We start from the raw sequence: 16030 nt of genomic DNA on the forward strand, positions 1-16030 counted from the left end.
ACCCTCCTGTTAGATAAGGTGTTGTTCACTTTAAATCATGATGTGGCTATTTTAATGACATAGTTTTAATTATCATGTTTTTGTTTGACAAGTACTGTCACTGTCCTCCCGTTGTTCATCGATTTGCTCGAGTGGGCACCAGTAACATCTCTATTGTGAGACTTGTTACTGTTTTTGGCATATTGACTACGTCACAGGGAACTTGCCAGGCTTTGCCGTGTGGGCCAGATACTCTCGGTAGCTTGCTGGGCTCTCCGAGAGGGGCAGAGGAATCGAACCCGAGTCGGCTGCATACAAGGCAAACACCCTACCTGCTGTGCTGTACTGGCCCTGAGAATAGTCCATAAAGACTCCACCATACCCAGATTATTCATGCACAAGAACAAGTCGAACAACAAAAGCATCTTTCACATAGTCTTATTTTTCTTACTGGCAGAAAAACTATCTGCCTTACTAGATGGAGGAGGTAGGGATGGGAGATGGGTCTCTAGCCCCGAGCATGCCAAATAGCCTTATGAGTGTTCAACCCCCAGATGTGGCCCCCCAAACCAAACCAAACTATAATTCACTTTGTTTTTTGTTTTGTTTTTTTTTTTTTTTTGCTTTTTTGCAAAACCAGGACTCCCATTGAGAATGGCCCCTGGGCTGGAAAGCCCTCCCTGTGCTTAAAGAGGGCTCAGACCTTAGCTGACTTGCTCTTTTTTATTTTTTCTTTTTTGGGTCATACCCAGCGATGCACAGGAGTTAGTCCTGGCTCTGCATTCAGGAGTTACTCCTGGCGGTGCTCAGACGATCATATGGGATGCTGGGAATTGAACTGGGTTGGCCGCATGCAAGGCAAACGCCCTACCCGCTGTGCTACCTCTCCAGCCCCTTGTGAGTGTATTTTACAGAATACGACTGTCATAGACTTAGGTCAGGGCTGTCCCCTGTCCACTTCAGTCACCACCATGACCGCCGCTAGTGGAGGCAACAACTTCCTCATTCTCCTTAACTGCGAAGTGTTTGAGAGTGAGGAGAAGCTCAGTTCAGAGGACAGTGATGCGCAGGCCCAGAACATTTTAAATGGGGGTGGAGGGGTGAAGGCTGGAAAGAGGGATAGCTAGGGTGTGTGTGTGTGTGTGTGTATGTGTGTGTGTGTGTTGTGTGTGTGGTGGGGAGGGGGGTGTCATATGCAACACATCCACCTGTCTTAGGGAAAGACACAAGTGAACATGTGCAATCACCAGAGCCGCTGTGGGGTTCACTCCTTGCCTGTCCCTCGGAGTGTCTCGAATCCCTCATCCTTCACGTGGCCCCTCCTGCTCTCATCTGACCGGGGCGGTGGGGGCGGGGGGTGGTGTTTCATAATCCTGTGTGAGGAAAGGCCTCCTCTCCTTTGGGCCTGTCTCCCCAGACCTGTGTCCCATCGTCCCCTGGCTTTCCACAGTGCCTGGGCTTACCGAAAGGTTCATTTTGTGTTTGTATGAGATATCAAAACCTGGCAGTGTGGTCTCAGGGTCCTCCACCGAGAGGGTGAAAAGTCAGCCGAAAAGCTTTTGGAAAGCTTCAGGGCTCTGTCCACAGAACCAAGGATTAATGGGTGGGCGGGAGAGAGAGAGTAAAGTCAGTAAGGCACTTGCCTTGCACATGACTGACCCAGGTTTGATTCCCGATGCAGCATTCAGCCCTCTAACCATTGCTAGGAGTGTCCCCAAGCACAATTGAGTGTGGCCCAAAAAAACAAAAGGGGGGGGTGGAGAAAAAATTCACAGGAAGCAAACTAAAAGAACAAAGCACAGGTCCGTATGGACTTTCCAATAATTTTTTTTGTTTTTAATATCAATCGATGTTTTAAAAAATACAGAGGTGTTTGACACAGAATAGCACCATTATGTAGGACACACACAGTTCCCGCGCCCAGCACCTGGAGGTGGGGGTCTTCTTGTCTGGGCTGGTGGGGGGCAGTCTCTCAGGGGGCGTTTGACTCACACCAGTTAGTTTCCTGCCTCTGCCTGGACCCAAAGGTCTTAACAGGAAGACAATAAATAAATAGAACACCGAGATTTTACTTTGCAGTCTGCCCAGGTCTCTCAGGAAGAGAGGGGGTTCAAGTCCAAACTGTGAGCGGGCGGGATGTACGGACGTCAGGTCGGGTCAGCCGTTGATTGGCGAGTCCTAAGTGACTGCGATTGGAAAGTACTTGGGTCCTTTGGTTTTGCCATGGATGGTGATGTTTCTGGGTTTGGATCTTTACAAGAAGCAGACAGGCCCTATGTCCACACCAAATTCCTGCTCGGGCCCTCCGATGTCCATGGGTGCAATGTCAATGATGGGGAGACGGGATGTCTTCTGTGACCGGTACTCGATGATCGTCTTGCCCCACTTACCGGTGTGTTTCTAGGAGAGGAAAGAACAGACGCCATTTGGCTGGGACCCTGAATGCCAGGGCCGGCCAGCCAGGACTCCAGACGGAGCCAGCCAGCGAGCATCACAGGACACAAAGCACAAAACACACTCGGGTCCCCTAGAGTCTTCCCGGTTCACCAGATCCCCTCCATGCGATCCCTGGCAGGCCTGGGCAGAGTCCAATTTCCCCTCCACTGGGGGAGTGGAGCAGTTAGAAGCAGGGGTCCCTCTTCCTCGCCCACCATCCTGAGCGGCTTCTCCAGACAAAATCACGCACACACCTTAAGTAGTCCCGTCACTTTCGGTCTCTGCCACTTGCTGTGGACCCCACTTGGCCTGCTCTAGACTGAGTCCCAGGCCCCAGGAAACGATAGCACCGGACTCACCGTGCAGCCATCCCTCAGGACAGTGTAGGTGAACCTGCTATTGCCCTCAGCCCGGATCTCTACGTCGTTGGAGCCCTGGATGAGCAGGGCCTTCTTGAGGTTGCCGGCGGCCTCGTCCATGTAGGCGATGCTGTTCTTGCAGTGGTAGGTGATGTTCTGGGAGCCCTCAGTGGACAGCAGGCGGAGGAAGGTCATCTGGACGTTGGCGGTGTTGGGGGCCAGGTTGTCATCGCCGTAGCTGAACTGTTGGGGCAGAGAGCAGTGGGGTGAGTCTGGGAGTGGAGTCAGGGGTTGGGGCTGGGGCTGGGAGCTTCCTCCACTTAGAAATGGGAAAGAGAGGGGCTAGAGGAATAGCCCAGCAGGTAGGGCGTTTGCCTTGCATGCAGCCGACCCGGGTTCGACTCCCAGCATCCCATAGGGTCCCCCGAGCACTGCCAGGAGTAATTCCTGAGTGCAGAGCCAGGTGTAACCCCTGTGCATCGCCAGGTGTGACCCAAAAAGAAAAAAAATTGCTGCAGGAGGCGATACCACACTGGAGGTAGGGCACTTGCCTTGCCTGTGTCCGACTCGGTTGTTCAAGCCAGAGTACCCCCCAGAGGGTTCCCCTAATCCTGAGCAGGGTATGGCCAAAAACCAAAGTGAAAATATTTTTAACTGAAACCCAAGCACAAAACATCGTAAGTCTACAACTGTACCACATGGTGTCTCACTAATAAAAATTTTATATATATATATATATATATATATATATATATATACACACACACACACATTATCCCTGGAAAAAAAATAAAAAATAAAATCACACATGATATTATTTATCTTGAAAAAAAAGAGATGGGAAAGAGAATATCTGCGCCCCCCTCCTTCCTCTGAAGCTCCATAGAAAACTGGGGAGAAGGGGTCAAGGTGCGTTAAAGCTTCCATGAAGAGGGGCCAAGGTGTAGCTCAGCGACAAGTACATGCCTCGCATGTGTGAGGCCCTGGTAAACTGTGCCCACCCTATCTCCGCCCCACCCCCCCAAAATGAAAGGGTTGCAAATTCCAGCATCAAAGACTACAGGGCCACGTCGGGCTGAGGCCACGCACGTGGAAGCCGCCGTTGATGGTCTCTCCAAACCAGATGTGCTTCTTCTCCTTGTTCTTGCGGCTCCACCAGTTCTTCTTGGGAACAGTGGCTGGGCTGGGGTAGACGCAGGTCTCACCAGTCTCCATGTTGCAGAAAACCTTCATGGCATCCAAAGTACAGCCCTGGTTGGGGTCGATCCAGTAATCCCCTGCCGGGCAAGAGAGAAGCAGCCACCAGGAGTCAGCGAGGCGAGGGCAGACCCCGCCCCCCGGGTCAGACCTTCCTGGGGATTGAACGGGGGGACGGGCTGGGGCAAGGAGCAGGGTGTGGAGTCCAAGGTGACCTAGGGGAGGGTGTCAGGGATGCCGGGGCCCAGGGACCAGGAGACCTGGACCGGCAATGCCCTGTGTTAGACAGGGGCCCAAGTGCAGGGGGAGGCCTGCCCCTGGCTAGCACTGTACCAGAAGCCACTTCTGTGAGGCAGGCATGGCAGGACAGGGGCCCGTGTTGTGGTTTCTGTGCCGTGAACCGTGCGCTGGGGCATCTCTCATGATTTGAAGGACATGCTGACTTCCTGCCCACCGGGACGACTCTCTGCCTTCCTGGCTGACTTCCTGCTCACCAGGATGACTTCCTGCCCTTCAGGCTGATTCCCTGTCTCCTGGGCTGACTTCCTGCCTTGAGCACTAACTTCTGGCCCCAGTGGGATGACTTCCTGCCCTTCACCCTGACTTCCTGCCCACTGGGGGCTGAGTTCCTGCCTTCCAGGCGGACTTCCAGTTCCCGGGCTCACCGCTCTTCCACTCGGGGTGGCAGAGTTTCAGGTCCTGGCAGGTGCGGGCGGGGTTCTTGCGGGAGCCCTCGGGGCTGCGGATGCTCTCGATCTGGTTGTTGAGGGACTTGAGCGTGGCGTCCACCTCGGCGTCGTGCTGCCTCAGGCTGCCGGCTGCCTGGTCCGCCCGCATGTACTGCATGGGGTCGGGGCCCTTCTCTCTCTGGCCGAGGCCAGCAAAGGCAGACATGTCGATGCCAGGGCCGGGCGGGCCGGGAGGGCCTGGGGGGCCGGGATTTCCGGGAGGACCCTGCAGCAGGAAGCAGCAATCAGCCGTGAACGGGGCTCGGGGTGCCCCTCCTGCGTGTGCTCCCATCGGCTAGAATGTGCCGGAGGGTTTCCTTCCCAGCCCACGCACGAGGAAGGCAGCACATGGGAATCCGGCCAGAGAGCACCGCGGCACCCTCCTCCCGCCTTCGTCGGCCTCTTCTGTTTCCCAGCACCACGCCCGGTGCTTCCCGGGAGACCCCAGTGTCCAGGATGCTGACCGGGGGGCCCCCCTGGCACAGAGGCTGAACCCTCCCGCCCCCCGCCAGATGCTGGGGCAGAGGGATCAGAGCACTCACAGCGGGGCCAGTTTCTCCTGAGCGCCCACGGGGACCAGGAGGGCCGATGGGGCCTGGGATGCCGTTGGAACCGTCTTTGCCGGAGGGACCCACCGGGCCAGGAGGTCCCTGCAGTCCAGGGGGAGGAAAACAAGGCGGCGGGAAAGGAGCCGTCAGCAGAGGGGGCAAGTGGGGCTGGGGGGGCACCTCTCAGCCCCGCCCCCCCTCAGCCAAGACGCCATCCAGCCTGTCGTCTGGGAGCACTGCCCCATCGTAGTCATCGCACACAGCCCTGCGCGATTCCGCCCCCCCCCCCCCACGCCGCCCCGTCCACTCACTCTCGGGCCGGAAGGACCAGCAGGACCGGAAGCACCTTGGTCTCCAGAAGGGCCCTGTGCGGAGCAAAGAGGCGCACTCAGCATCTGGCACAGGCAGGGCCCCTCCCCTCCCCTTCCCAAGCCCCCACCGCCAGGAGACCCTCGTGAGTCTGGCTCTATCCTGAGTGACGGGGGCAGATGAGTGTCCCACCCTCATCCCCTTTTCACTTGCTCCTGCCCCCCACCCGGCCTCCAGGAAGGGCTGCAAACTCTCAAGGATGCGGCCACAGGGGCCCTGGGCAGAGAGGGGCCTTTGGCGCCAATACTCACGGGGGGTCCGGGCAGCCCCTGCAGCCCCGTGAAGCCACGGTGTCCCTTGAGACCCCTCTCGCCAGCCTCTCCGGTTTCTCCTTTGTCACCACGGGGACCTTGAGGGCCCTGGGAACAGGACAGACAGACAGGGGTGAGGTGAGGTGGGCCCGGGGCGGGGGGTGGCGGGACCCCATGCACGGTGCCAGCTGCCATCCACACAGCCATGGATACTCACCGGGATTCCCCGGGCTCCGGCCGGCCCTGCGGGCCCCATGGGGCCTTGTGCACCCTGAGAGGAGAGAAATCAGACAGCGGGCAATGTCAGAGGGCAGGGTGGGCCGCTCGGCGAGGGCGAGGGCTGGAGCCCCCTGCCCCCAGCCTCTCTCCCCCACGCAGGCCTCTGCCGGAGGGGCCCATGACTCACCGCTTCTCCCCGGTCTCCCTGTTTGCCGGTGGGGCCAGAGGGCCCGGGAGAGCCGGGGGGCCCAGGGGCTCCGGGGGCTCCCAGGGCTCCAGTCTCACCACGATCACCCTGTAGGAGACAGAGCTCAGGCTCAGAAAAGAATGTTCTAGAAGAAGTCAGGACGAGCAGGTCCGAAAGGAACCAAGCCCAGACTCTGACCCACCCGCCACGCCCGGCTGAGTAGAAGGAAGGTAGCCCGGGACCCCCCCGCAGAGACCCCCAGATAGTCACCTTCACTCCAGCCGCGCCGTCTCTGCCAGGGGGGCCGTCAGCACCCGGGCTTCCCTGCAGGGGGACAGGGGACTCTGGAGTTGGCCCGCCACTCCGCTCCCGCCCACTCCTCCCCAGAGGCCAAGCTCGGCTGCCTCACCCCACTCGGGCTTTGCGGCCAAAGCCCCTCACGAGCCGCTTCTGCCTTTCTCCCCGGGTCCCCGGTTCTTTGGATTTTTTTTTTAGTTTTTGATTTATTTTTTAATTGAATCACAGTGAGATGCAGTTACCAAGTTGTTCATGATTGGGTTTTAGGCACGTAAGGTTCCAACACCTGTCCTGTCCCTTCATTTCCTACCAGTGTCCCCAGTTTCCCTTCCCCGCACCCCTGCGGGCACCTTTTTCTCCCTCTCTCCCTCCCTCTCTCCCTCTTTTCTTCCCTCTCGCCCTCCCTCTCTCCCTTGATCTCTCTGTCTCCGTCTCAACACTCGGTTCCTGTCAAAAACGATCATTTCCTTTTCCCCAGAATTGCTGTAGCTACTCGTGGGGGCTTATCGTTCCATATAAACTTCAGGAGTGTTTGCTCCATTTCTTTGAAGAACGTCATGGGCATCCTAATAGGGATCGCGTTGAATTTGTACAGTGCTTTGGGAAGTATTGCCATTTTGATGATGTTGATTCTCCCGATCAAATTTACATACGAGTGGTACTACATGGAAAGTATGATGCTAACTGAAATGAGTCAGAAAGAGAGGGACAGACAGAAAAATTGCATTCATCTGGGGAACATAAAGTAAGAAAATAGGAGACTAGCACCCAAGAATAGCCGAGATAAGTACGAGGAGGTTCACTCCATGGCTTGGAGGCCAGCTGCACACGCTAGGGGAAAAGGCAGCTCAGATAGAGAAGGCAGCACCGAATAAAGGGTGTTGGGAGGTTCCTCTCAGGATGGGAAACGTGTGATGAGAGTAGACTATAGACTAAACATGATTTCCACTCAATGCCTCTTTTGCAAACCACAGCACCCAAAAGGAGAGAGAACAAAAGGGAGTGCCCTGCCACAGAGGCAAGGTGGGATGGGGGGATGGGGGTGGGTGGAGGGATACTGGGATCCATGCTGGTGGGGAATGGGCACTGGTGGAGGGATGGGTATTTGATCATTGTATAATTGAAACCCAAGCACAAAATTTGTAAGTCTACAACTGTACTTCATGGTGTCTCACTATTAAAAATTTTTAATAAAAAAAAAGATCATTTCCACCTGTCATTGTCCTGCTGGTCCCTTCTCCATCCCCACTGCCCTTCGCTCCCCACACACTCCTGTGGCAAGCCTCCACCTACTGACCGGGCCTTGTGGGGCCACCGCTTCTGAGCGCCTGTGCCCCCGTCCCGCCGGCCTGCCTGCCTGTGGTTTCTTGGTGCACGGGCATTCTGCCTCTCGGGCACGGCCCCCAGCCAGGCTGGGCGCGCCCACACGCACACACCCACCCCACCCCACCACCACACCCGGTCCCCCTGCTCACCTCTCGTCCAGGCTCTCCCGCGGGACCGGTCAGGCCAGGAGGGCCCACAGGGCCAGGGGGGCCGCGGTCTCCAGATGCCCCGGGAGCACCCTGCTTGCCGGGCTCACCCTGGGGGACGGCAGAGAGTGGGTGCCAGGCCGGGGCAGGGGCGGGGACGTGGGCTGAGGGGTTGCCCGGCTCAGCCCGGGGAGGGCCAGCGACACTCACCGAGGGGCCGGGCAGGCCAGGGAAGCCTCTCTCGCCTCGCTGTCCAGGCAGACCCACGATGCCTCTCTGACCAGCCAGACCCTGCGGGCCTGGGGGGCCATCAGGACCCTAAGGAAGGGGGTGGAGGGGTGAAGTGAGTGGGGAGGGGAGAAGAGGGCAGGGGTGTGGTGACGGGTGGGGGGGGGAGTGGACGAGAGGGGTGTGGTGAGGAGTGGGGCAGCCCACCCCGTCATCGGCCAGCCTGCCCACAGGTGCCCAGCGCCGGGCCCTGCCCGCCCCCTCCGACCCTGCCCCAGGGCCCAGGGCCCGGTGCTGGTGGTGGGGGACTTACAGAGGGACCATCATCTCCAGGCTCTCCCTTCTCGCCAGGGGCTCCAGCAGGGCCTTGCAGTCCAGGGTCACCAGCTCGGCCCGGAGGGCCACTGTCCCCTCGAGCACCTTTGGGACCATCTTTTCCAGAAGGACCCGGAGGACCAGGGGGGCCGGGGTTTCCCTGCAAGGAGCAGTTTGGGCAAGTGACTCGTCATGCCCTTCGCGTCCGCCAGGCAGCCAGCGCCAACGAGCCAGGGCCAGCGCTTGGCCTCCTGGGCGGCTGCTCGACCCCCCGCACCCCTCCACCTCCTCCATCTTCCTCCCACGAGAGCCCCAGGAAGCCTTCACAATGCCAGGCCCTTTGCGCTCTCCCGGGCAGCTCCCGCCTCCTGGCCCGTGGACTGGGGCTGCGCGAAAGGCCCGGCCTTGGGCCTGGCCAGCAGCCGGGAGGGGCAGACGCGGCACTTACGTTGGAGCCAGGGGGTCCCACTCGGCCGGCAGCGCCTGGGAAGCCCGTCGCTCCCTGTGTGAGGAGAGGAAAGTCCTGACTCCGCAGCCCAGAGGACCCCGGGGTCCAGCGGGGGGCTGCAGTGTGGGGGCGAACAGAAAGCCTCAAGGGAGAGCAAGAGCAGAGTGGGGGGCACCCCGGGGTCGCCCGGGGGTCAGGCAGCGGCTCTTTGGCCTCCAGAACCTGCAGAGGGGTCAAAGGCGGCCGGTGCTCCAGGGAGCACAGTCAGGGGTGCAGCTAGGCCACCCTGAGTCACATTCACAGTGGCAGAGAGGAGACCCCACCACACACACACACTCACACTCACACAACTCACACACACACACACACACACTCACACACACTCACACCAACACACACACACTCACACAAATTCACACTCACACACACTCACACTCACACTCACACCCCTGCGATGGGACAGGCTTGGTCCGGAGACAAAAGCAGAGACAGGAGGCGGCGGGGCAGGTGCCGGAGGGGTGGGAGCCCCCCACTCACAGCCCGTCCCCTGCCCCTCACTCACCGGGGGGCCCTGGGCACCACGGGCTCCTTTGGGACCAGTCACACCCGTAGGACCCTGGGAAGGAAGGAGGGGAGTGAGACGCCGCCAGTAGCCCGCAATGGCTCGAGGGGCCGTTTCCCGGGGGCTCGCTCGACACTCGCCCCGGCTAGGGAAGCCGCGGGGCGGGCCTGGCATCTCGCCCACAGGAGGCCCGTTCCGGGGAGCACCGTGCTCTGCCTCCCTCGGAGACCCCTGCCCTCGGCCTGCGCCTGCAGCCTCACACGCCCCGGTGGAGCTGGTGCCACCCCGAGAACACCCTCCGCTGCAGCGCAGGCAGGGGACGGGGCTGAGGCGCCCCGAGGGGCAGTTCCGGGGAGCCCCCGCTACTCACCTGAGGCCCGGGAGCTCCGGAGGGACCCTGAGGACCTGGGGCCCCGGCGTCACCCTTCTGGCCGGCCTCTCCCTGCTCTCCCTTGGCTCCTGGCTGCCCATCAGCGCCCTGTCCCGGAGGAGAAAGGGAGAGTGATGGCCAGGTCAGACGCTCCGGGCCCTTCCGAAAGGGCTTGAGGCCCGTGTGTGTGTGTGTGTGTGTGTGTGTGTGTGTGTGTGTGTGTGTGTCAGAGAGAGAGAGAGGAAGTGTGAGTGTGTGAGAGAGTGTGTGTCTGTGTGTGAGAGAATGTGTCTGTGTGTGAGTGTGTGTGTGAAAGTGTGAGTGCGTGTGTTAGAGTGTATGTCTGTGTGTGAGAGAGGGAGAGATTGTGAGTGTGTGTGTGTGAGAGCATGAGTGTGTGTGAGAGAGAGAGCATGAGAGTGCCTATGTGTGAGTCTGTGTGTATGTCTGTGTGTTTTTGTGTGTCTGTGTGTGCAAGAATGTGTGTCTGTGTGTAAGTAATTGTGTGTGTCTGTGTGTGTCTGTGTGACTGTGTCCCCTTGGGTTTGAGGCCTGGTGTAGACTTTTGTGGGCTTGGAGCTGTGATGAGGAGGAGGAAGGTCGCCTCCTGCCTGACGCCCTGTCTCCCTCCCACCCACCCCCCTCCCCAGCCACCAGGTGCCCCCTGGCCTGGCCCAAGCAGCAGGCACGGTCGGCATACTCACGGGAGGGCCAGCGAAGCCAGCAGGTCCGGGGGGTCCAGTCTCCCCACGTTCACCCTGTGGGGAAGGGGCGCCTGCAGGTCAAGGCCCGCTCGGGACCCTCCAGTTGGCCCAGCAGCCCCGGGGAAGCGGCGCGCCTCCGGGAAGCTCAGTGTCTGGCGGACACCTGAGCGCCTCCCTGAGGGCGTGGCCGCATTCTAGAAGCCAAGTCAAGATGCCACCTTGACTTGACGGTCCCCGCCCTGGAGGCGGCAGCAGAGGCAGCGGCAGTGGTCCCCAGGGGCATAGGGAAAGGCTGGGAGGGGGGCAGACACTCACCGGGGCGCCTCGAGCACCAGCTGTCCCGGAAGGACCCGGAGGCCCGGCTTCTCCCTGAGTGGGGAGGAGGAGGCGGGTGTGATGAATGGGGTCGGGGGCCCTCTGGGGGTACAGCACATGGAGTGGGCTCTGCCCACGGCCGAGTGCTCCCGGGACCCCATCGGCCGAGTGTTCCCGGGACCCCACAGGCCTGCCTCGCCTGTTGTCGGCCCTCACTTGCACCCCCATCATGCCCTCACGGAAGGTTCTTGAACCCGGCTCTGCCCCCCGCACTCCCTTTGCTCTGAGAAGCCCCCGCACCCCTTCTCGCTCTCTGTAGCCCCCCGGTGTGCGGGAGAGCGAGTGGGAAGAGCCGCCAGAGAAAGGTTCAGACTCACCTTCTCGCCATTGGCGCCCGCAGGACCCGGGGGGCCGATGGGGCCAGTCAGACCCTGAGGAGAGAGAAGGCGGAATGAGGGCCCTGTGGGGCACGGGGACTCGGCACCCCACAGGCCTGTGCCCGTTTCCCCAGGTCCCAGAATGCCAAGCCGCCCAGTGGTCCCTGGCTCCGACAGGAAGCCCCCGTGCTTGCCAAGCCCACACTGTCCCCCATCACCGGGGGGTCCCCTGCACCTGCCCCACACGACCCCCAGGACCCAGAATCCACTTACTCGCCCACCATCCTTCCCGGGGGCTCCCTCCGGGCCCTTCTCACCAACGTCGCCCTGTGGGAGCAAGAAGAGGGGCTCGGTCAGGGCCCCCCGCGCCCCGGCAACAGCCTCCATCAGGCTGGGGCGGGGAGGGACCGAGCACCGGCCAAGGCTGGGCGCGGCTGGGGAGGACATCGGCACTTTGGGGGATCCCCAAGTTCCTTGGGAAAGGGCAAGGCCCGGAAAGGGCCAGGGGGTCCGAGGGAGCCGGTCAGTCAGACCCGGGGTGGGGGGCTCAGACCCCTGGGGAGGACCAGCGCCAGAGACCACATTCCGCCGGAGCTTACCCTGTCTCCCTTGGGCCCGGCGATGCCCGCGGCTCCTCTCTCTCCTGGCATGCCCTGCAGACCTGGGGGACCTTGAGCGCCAGGGGGCCCAGCGGGGCCGGATGCACCCTGGGTGGGGGGCGAGCAGAGCCTGAGATGGCAGCACCCCCTGCTGCCAGCACCCAGCACCCTCTTTCCCTGCCTCTCTGCCCCCCAGCACCCAGCACCCAGCACTCAGCACCCAGCACCCAGCACCCTCCTTCCCTGCCCCTCTGCCCCGACCCCGGCTGCATCTCCTTCCCCTGATTCCCCCCCCCCCAGTAGTCACCCAGGGGCCCCCGCCAGGCCCGGCCTCACTTACTTTGGGCCCGTCAGTGCCGGGAGTGCCGGGGAGGCCGCGGCCACCCTGGAGGCCCTGGGCGCCGGGGGAGCCGCGTTCGCCTGGGAACCCTCGTTCGCCCTGTGGCAGATGGAGGAGCAGTCAGAGGCAAGAAGGGGGTGGGGGCAGGAGAGCGCCCCCCTCCCCATGCCCCAGCCAGATTCGGGTGGAGGACAAGGACGAGGGTGGGCCCAGGACCACGGAGGTGCTCACCCGGGGGCCCACGAGGCCTGGGGCTCCAGCTTCACCGGGAACGCCCTGGGGAGCAAAGGAGAGTGTGAGGGCCCGAGGCCACGCTGGGCCAACCCGCAGGACAGCGACTCCCCGGCCCACCCCGAGGGCCCACACGCACCTGGTCGCCTGGCTTTCCGCCTTCTCCGGGGGGACCGGGAGGCCCAGGAAGTCCCTAGAAGTCCAAGCGAAAGGCGTTAGAAAGAGGCCGACCTCGGCGCCCCACCTTCCGGGAGGCCCCGCTCAGAGGAGGCCCCGGTGCCCCATGGGAAGAGGCCAGGCTGGAGGAGACCAGACGAGACAGAGGAGATGGCAGCTGCCTACCTGGAAGCCCGACGGCCCGGGAGCACCCTGTTCGCCTCGCTCGCCGGCAGGCCCCTGCAGAGGAAAGGGGGCTTAGCACCCGACAGGCCAACGACGTGCCTCCTGGGACCCCCTCCTGGCCGCCCGAGTCAGCGCTGATCCACAGCCAGCAGCCTGATCCTGGGTGGGCCGAGGCCACCCACCCCCACAGGGCCCCGAGGGGCTGGGCAGTACTCACAGCAGGTCCGGGGGGCCCAGCAGCTCCTGTCTCACCATCTTTTCCAGGAAGACCCTGTGCGGAGGAGGCTGGTGACTCGAGGACCCCCCTTCAGTTCCGTAGCCCTCTGGGTGGGCTTCCCACCGCCCACCCCTCCCGCCTCCCCCCCCATCACCATCCTCCCCTCCCCCAGGCTCTGCCACAGGAGCCCAAACAGCTGGCCGGGGATCCAGGTGGTGGCGACGCCTCCCTCCCGCCCCCTCCCCCTCGAGAGTGTCCACCCGCTGCCGGGTTCTCTGAGGCACTTACTCTCAGGCCGGGAGCACCAGCCAGCCCCTTCTCGCCAGCTTTGCCGGGTTCACCCTGGGGGAGAGAGCGGGACGGTGAGCGACGGTGGGCCAGGCTGGAGACCCGCCTTGCAGGGGTGCTGCGCAGACACCCAGCTCCAGGCATGGGGGCCACGACCAAGGAGCCAGCAAGCCGGCAGGACCCGAGTTCACGGTCAGAAGCCGTCCTTTCCTGGAGGGGCCACCAGGGGGCAGCACCTCGCGGGCCGTCACGGAAGGGCAGCATCCCCCAACATGAGCTTGTTACTTACGTTAGCGCCTTTGGGGCCAGGAAAACCCATGACACCGGGCTGTCCGCGGGCCCCCTGAGGACCCGGAGGCCCAGGGCGGCCGTCTTCACCGGGGGCTCCCTGGAAGAGAGGGTTCCCTTCTCAGAACCAGCACTCACCCCACTGTGCACCCACCATCCACAGCTGCCGGGCACACAGCCCCGGGGAGGGGGCAGGGCCCGAGCCGGACCCCACACCACACACGGGGTGCCCCCGGGGACCAGGCACTGCGGAGCTCTGACGTTCTGCCCCTGGACGCGTCCACTAGACTGCCCTGACCCAGGGCAAGGCCCAAATGCACAGCCCAGGCCTCCCCGGTCCTCAGAGCCCAACCTTCCGTCTTTCCCCAGCTACCCCCCACCCCCAAACACTCCCTGTCCCCCGACAACAGCCCCGAGGCTGGACTTACGGAAGGGCCGATTTTGCCTTGAGGACCAGCATCACCAGGGCGGCCAGTGAGACCCTGTTTGGGGGAGAGAGAAGACAGTGTCTGAAGAGGCCCAGAACCCCCATGTCGGGCCAACAGGCTTGGAGGATCAGGAAGGAGGGTCAGACGGGCGTGCTCAGAGCTCGGAGCGGGGAGTTAGGGCCACCCCGTGCTTACCCGCGCCCCGGGAAGGCCAGGTTCTCCAGGACGGCCAGGGTCACCGTTGGCGCCCTTGGGGCCAGCAAGGCCGCTGGGCCCTCGCTCTCCGGGAGCTCCCTACGCAAGACAAATGGGAGTCAGCAGGACACTCTATGACTCAGGGCGACAGGGAGACCCGGAACCTCATCCCCGCTCACCTTGGGCCCTGCCAGACCGTCCTGGCCTGGGAAGCCGCGGTTGCCAGGAGCACCCTGGAAAGATAGCACAGCGGTAGGGCGTTCGCCTTGCAGGCAGACAACATGGCCGACCCGAGTTCGATTCCTCCGCCCCTCTCGGAGAGCCCGGCAAGCTACCGAGAGTATTGGATATGCCAGACACAGTAACCACAAAGTCTCCAATGGAGACGTTACTGGGTCCGCTCGAGCTCGAGCAAACCCTGGAAAGAGAGGGATCGTGAGCCGGAAGGGTCCCTACGTGGCTCCTGGCACCCACCCGCCCGCCCGCGGCTCCTGGGAGCAGCTGCTACCCCTGGCAGCCGTGAGATGCGACTTTCTGTCCTGTTCCAGCTCCCGATGAGCTCAGATGCCCCATGTCGTCCTGGGGATGCAGAAGGGAGGGACAGACTCCCCCCCCTCAGTGAAGGGGGCCAGGGAGGAGGCCCAGCAGGCCACTGGACTCACCGCCCACCGCAGGGGCAGCGGGGCCCTCGCCCACTTACTCTCTCTCCAGGGGGCCCGGCAGGACCAGCACCCCCAGGCTCGCCCCGAGCTCCTCTCTTTCCTTCTTCGCCGGCGGGACCAGGGGCTCCTTGGGGGCCGGCAGGACCCTGGAAAGCGGCCCCAGAGAGGAGGGTGTGAGTCCGGTCTGGCCTTGGAGCGGCGTGGCCACGGCTGGCTTGCGCTTCAGGCCAGGGACTGGGGCAGGGGCGGGGACGAGTGGCCGTGGCCCTGAGCGGGTGGCCATGCTAGAGCTCCGGCCGGCCAAGCCGAGAGGGCACCTGAGTGCCCGTCTGAGACAAGTCCCAGGTCAGGAGGAGGGGCCCGCGGCGGGTGATGGGCACTCACAGGCTCTCCCTTGGGGCCTTGCTCGCCTTTGAAGCCAGCGATGCCGGGTTCGCCCTGCGAGAGAGAGGCAGGCGCTCACGGGGGTCCCTGCGCTCAGCTGCAGACCCCCTTCACGGCACCCACACTCACGCCAGGCTCTTACCGTCTGGCCTTTGGGGCCCAGAGGACCAGTCGCACCTTGGGGGCCGGGCGGTCCACGGGGGCCGGGAAATCCAGGAGCACCAGCAATGCCGGGAGCACCCTGCCGGCGTGAGGGGGGCATCAGGAGGGGGCCAGGTGGGGTACCCCACCCGCAGGGTGAGCCCAGGGGCGGGAGCACTCACAGCTGAGCCTTTGGCTCCAGGAATTCCATCTGCTCCGGGGTTCCCCTGAAAAGAGACACGGGGTCATCGGAAAGTCAGGGGCCACCAGTCGGCCCTGGGGCCTTCCCAGCCCTCCCAGACCAGGATTCCCAGGGCTGCCGCCATCCCCTAGGAGGAGACGGGCACAGAGGAGAGGCGGCTTCCCAGGGGGGCACTGAGTCAGGACCACTCCCGCCCCCCAGACCGGACCCTCGGGGAAGAGCAGCACTCACAGATGCGCCGGCCGGCCCCGGGGACCCAGGCGTGCCGGGTTCTCCACGAGAGCCTTGAGCGCCTTCAGGACCGCGGGCACCAGTGGGACCAGCTTCGCCCTAGGGAGAGGCGAGGAAGGGG

The 16030-nt window shown here is 62.6% G+C and overlaps 1 protein-coding gene across 1 annotated transcript in view; it reads right to left on the bottom strand.

Annotated features, from left to right (window-relative positions):
* Window positions 1–1822: 1822 nt before the first annotated feature.
* The window catches only part of COL2A1 (collagen type II alpha 1 chain), a 30097-nt gene continuing 15889 nt past the window's right edge, over window positions 1823–16030 (bottom strand). The window contains exons 19-54 of the mRNA XM_056117835.1: window positions 15910–16008; window positions 15659–15703; window positions 15478–15576; window positions 15336–15389; window positions 14990–15097; window positions 14469–14522; window positions 14290–14388; window positions 14095–14148; window positions 13668–13766; window positions 13379–13432; window positions 13091–13144; window positions 12874–12927; window positions 12671–12724; window positions 12532–12576; window positions 12301–12399; window positions 11961–12068; window positions 11635–11688; window positions 11362–11415; window positions 10985–11038; window positions 10670–10723; window positions 9966–10073; window positions 9596–9649; window positions 9034–9087; window positions 8584–8745; window positions 8253–8360; window positions 8046–8153; window positions 6544–6597; window positions 6274–6381; window positions 6085–6138; window positions 5868–5975; window positions 5559–5612; window positions 5242–5349; window positions 4637–4925; window positions 3864–4051; window positions 2775–3017; window positions 1823–2379 (exon numbers count right to left, since the gene is read on the bottom strand). Of these exons, the coding sequence (XP_055973810.1) occupies window positions 2233–2379; window positions 2775–3017; window positions 3864–4051; window positions 4637–4925; window positions 5242–5349; window positions 5559–5612; window positions 5868–5975; window positions 6085–6138; window positions 6274–6381; window positions 6544–6597; window positions 8046–8153; window positions 8253–8360; window positions 8584–8745; window positions 9034–9087; window positions 9596–9649; window positions 9966–10073; window positions 10670–10723; window positions 10985–11038; window positions 11362–11415; window positions 11635–11688; window positions 11961–12068; window positions 12301–12399; window positions 12532–12576; window positions 12671–12724; window positions 12874–12927; window positions 13091–13144; window positions 13379–13432; window positions 13668–13766; window positions 14095–14148; window positions 14290–14388; window positions 14469–14522; window positions 14990–15097; window positions 15336–15389; window positions 15478–15576; window positions 15659–15703; window positions 15910–16008 (3342 nt within the window). The 3' untranslated portion in view covers window positions 1823–2232. The remainder of the gene's footprint in view (window positions 2380–2774; window positions 3018–3863; window positions 4052–4636; window positions 4926–5241; window positions 5350–5558; window positions 5613–5867; window positions 5976–6084; window positions 6139–6273; window positions 6382–6543; window positions 6598–8045; window positions 8154–8252; window positions 8361–8583; window positions 8746–9033; window positions 9088–9595; window positions 9650–9965; window positions 10074–10669; window positions 10724–10984; window positions 11039–11361; window positions 11416–11634; window positions 11689–11960; window positions 12069–12300; window positions 12400–12531; window positions 12577–12670; window positions 12725–12873; window positions 12928–13090; window positions 13145–13378; window positions 13433–13667; window positions 13767–14094; window positions 14149–14289; window positions 14389–14468; window positions 14523–14989; window positions 15098–15335; window positions 15390–15477; window positions 15577–15658; window positions 15704–15909; window positions 16009–16030) is intronic.

The sequence above is a fragment of the Sorex fumeus genome, unplaced genomic scaffold, assembly GCF_029834395.1.
Source record: "Sorex fumeus unplaced genomic scaffold, SorFum_2.1 ptg000036l, whole genome shotgun sequence".
NCBI lineage: Eukaryota > Metazoa > Chordata > Mammalia > Eulipotyphla > Soricidae > Sorex > Sorex fumeus.